Here is a 3798-nt window from a genome sequence, read left to right on the forward strand (position 1 = left end):
TTCCAAAATTATCTCAAGAACTAGAGAAAAAAAATTGATATAGTTGTGTACAGTATTCTCGTGTTTTCGTACACGCATATATAATTTGGTTTCTCCTAATTTATTTGGGTATACATATATATATTTTTACTTTTAATTATTCAGTTCACATTTTTTGAGCACAAAATATAAATACTATAAAATATATATTATGTAAACTTGTGTATTTGTTTTGAATTTTTTTTTTTAATTATAAAAAATTAATAAAAAAAAAGAATGATTATATATATATCAATTCTTCATACCAAATTGAGTTTATATCATAAATTTATTCTGATATACATTGAATCATTGGATAATTTAGATTTTTATCAAAATCATTAATGTAAGAATTGTTATAATAAATAAAAATTTACTTCTTACATGTAACAATTAAAATTAAAACCATATTTAAATAAACGAAATCCATTTAAAATAAAATATATATCGATGAAAAAAATATGCATTATTAATAAATTATATCATTTAATTCTTATATAATTTATGAATCAAATAACAAGTTTAATAAATATAACAAAATTAATTATTTTATGATTTTTTTATATTTTGATGATAAAATAATTTATGTACTCAATAAATTTTACACTAAATGTGTATCTTTTGACAAATGATGTTAAATAAAAGAAATTTTGCATATATGTTTTTGAATTTTATTAAAAAGTATAAGTAAAAAAATTAATGGTTATTAAATAAAAAATTTTTATGAGAACAAATCATCTTAAAAATTTTCAAATGTTAGACATTTTTATATATACAATGTAATAAATATGCCTGCAATAATTTTATTTCACATTCAAAAATTTTTATTTGGATTATTCATTGCATAATAACATAGAAATAATATTCATTAAAAATATAAATATTATATATATAAGACGTTAAATCTAAAACTATAATTGAATAATATATAATAAAAAAGAAAATGAATTCATTATGTTCTAAAATTAATGCTTTAGGAATACTTTAATAAAGGGATTAAAATATATACATGTTCTATTTTAAGATTAATCTACATTGGTAAATAAAATCGTTTCAGTTGTTAATTTGTATTAGGTCTTTTTTAAATAATAATTATGGGATTTTAATCGAATTCGTATAAATTATCATTATGCATATCAATAGAATTAAAATTTTATTTAGATAAAAGTTTTTTTTATGCAGCGAACACTAAAACTCATAAAAATATAATTTTCCATTCCAAATCTTATATTTTTACATAATTAAGACATTGAGTATAATATTATTAATGCACGTGTGATAATGTCAATATAATAAGAACATTCATACAAATTATTTCATTTTTCTAATATAGTTTGCATAAGAGAATATAGCATATATATATTTATAAATTATTTAAATATACACAAAGTTACACTAGTCATGTAGGTACAATTGATGTAATATTATACTGAAATTAAATAATTATACATATGTAACATACTAATCGTACTAATCATTATATGTGAAGATAAAATGCGTTAGAACATATGAAATTAAAAGTTAAGAAATTTAATGTTCGCACATCAATATTCTTTATATAATAAGATATATTTTTTGTGTTCTAAAAATTGATATTCATAAATTATTATCCTAATAAACTCTTATAGTAAAATGAGTAAACTTATTTTAATAAATAAAAATAAAAAGCATACCATAAGACATTTTTGATTCTATTATGAATAAATTAAATTATCCATAATATATTATTTATATATATGAATTTTTTTTCTTATGTTTGAATATATTAAATAATTCTTCCTTCTGTATTTTTTTATTTTCTTGTATTAATGGAAATGTAAATAATTTTAAAATTCATCAGAAAATAATCTATATAGTAATTTATATATATAAGATGTTTTCATTACTTAATTCACAATAACCTTGTAATTTATATTGTTTCAATAAAAATATTAATATACAAAACAAATGTGTAATTTTAACTATTATTTAATATAGTAAATTGAGTTTAATATATATTAATATATTATACAATTATTATTCTTTTATCTTGTATGAAATATAAAATTTTAACTCATTTATAGCATGGAAATATATATATAATATGAAGGGAAAAAATAAATTTATAATATCTATTAAAATTATTGTATTCATAATTCTCTTATGTATATACCACCATTATTATGATGAAGTATATTAATTATATATATGAATATTGTAGATTTTATCTAATATTATATATATGTAAAAAAAATTTGACCCTTATATTTAACTATATATTTAATTATATAAATATATTTTATATCTTAGCGCATATTATCTAAATATTTTTTTAACATATTCAATACTGATAATACTTTTATTACAAGAAAAGAACGCTTACTGGCTAAAAATATATTCCAAGGAAAATATAAACAAGAAGCTTTAAAAGTTAATTTAAAACTTTTTAACCCAAAATATACTATAAACAATGGTTCGCATAAAATAGTCTCTATATATAATGATATGGAATTACTGGATGATTGTGTTAATGGATTATTAATAGATAAACCTGAAAAGTTTAATAAACATGTAGTAAAAACAGAAATATCGAATAAAACATTAGAAAGAGCCATATTTAATGATTACCCTAAATTGCATGCTATTCCATTAAGTAATAATATTGCTTCCATATTGTGTGATTATACTGGGAAAAGAATAAAAGAGATTGCTCTTGAATCCACAAATAATTCTTTAGTTATTATTTTAACACATAAATGCAATTCAAATCTGTACGGTAAATATACAGAGTTAAATAATGTAGCATTTCTTACTATAATGGTTATATGTTTGTCACAAATATTATATATTATCGGGAAATTTGATTTCTTAGATAAAAATAAAACACCTGAAATGAGAGAAAAAGAATTAGCCAAGGAAAAAAAATTGGAAATTAAGAAAAAGAGAGAGAAAGATATGCTAAAATATAAAGAAATACTAAAAAAGGATGGAATAAAAGATTTGGACACTTATATGAAGTACTATAAGCAAAGATATTATAGTAAGAGAGGAATAGGAAAATTTGACAGTTACTGTGAAAAATATATATTCGATAAAATTGATAAAATAGATAAAATTGCAAGAAATGCCAATGGAGAAAATACGATTTTAAAAAAAGAAATGTGTAAAAAATATATATTATATGGTATTCTACTTTGTCTATTTGAATTAACTGGAATGATTTTTGCAGTTTTTGATAGGATTATGGGGAATAGTAAAACTGGTCATAGTATTTTGAGAGTTATGGAATTACCAGATCCAGTTTTAAATACTTATTCTACCTTTTTTATATCACTTTCTTTTGCAATTTTAGTATCCATAATTTACATAATGATTAAGGTTGTTAAACATGATCGTTTAAAAGCAAGGAAACATAATATGAATTTAAAGGAATATTGTACTTTTTGCAAAGAAGTGTTAACTAAATAAAAATTTTAAAAAGTACATAAAGTGGTTAAAACATAATACAACAACAAAAATGATTAATATATAATAGATACTATGTATGGGAAACTGTTACTTATATAATCATAATAGTACATGTTTTGGGTTCATTTTTTAGGTTTCGTCAATTTGAATTGTTGTATTAATATATAGAGTTTTAGGGGTAGGATTTTATATATACCTTTAAGTTAGTATATTTGTATATATTTTATTAGGATTTTTTCTATATTTTTAAGATTTTTTGTTTTAGAAACTAGTTTTTGAATTATAATATTTGTTATATATATTTGGATTACACATAATAATATATATATTTTT

The 3798-nt window shown here is 19.1% G+C and overlaps 1 protein-coding gene across 1 annotated transcript; it reads left to right on the forward strand.

The window, feature by feature from the left end:
- Positions 1-2101: 2101 nt before the first annotated feature.
- On the forward strand, positions 2102-3465 carry PGO_002610 (Plasmodium exported protein, unknown function; the record flags this gene model as incomplete). Its single annotated transcript, XM_028691158.1, has 2 exons — positions 2102-2143; positions 2308-3465. 2 exons carry the CDS (start codon positions 2102-2104, stop codon positions 3463-3465), a joined length of 1200 nt encoding a protein of 399 aa, XP_028546959.1.
- Between the last annotated feature and the right edge of the window lie 333 nt (positions 3466-3798).

This window comes from Plasmodium gonderi, assembly GCF_002157705.1.
Source record: "Plasmodium gonderi DNA, contig: Pgo-contig_289, whole genome shotgun sequence".
Classification (NCBI taxonomy): domain Eukaryota; phylum Apicomplexa; class Aconoidasida; order Haemosporida; family Plasmodiidae; genus Plasmodium; species Plasmodium gonderi.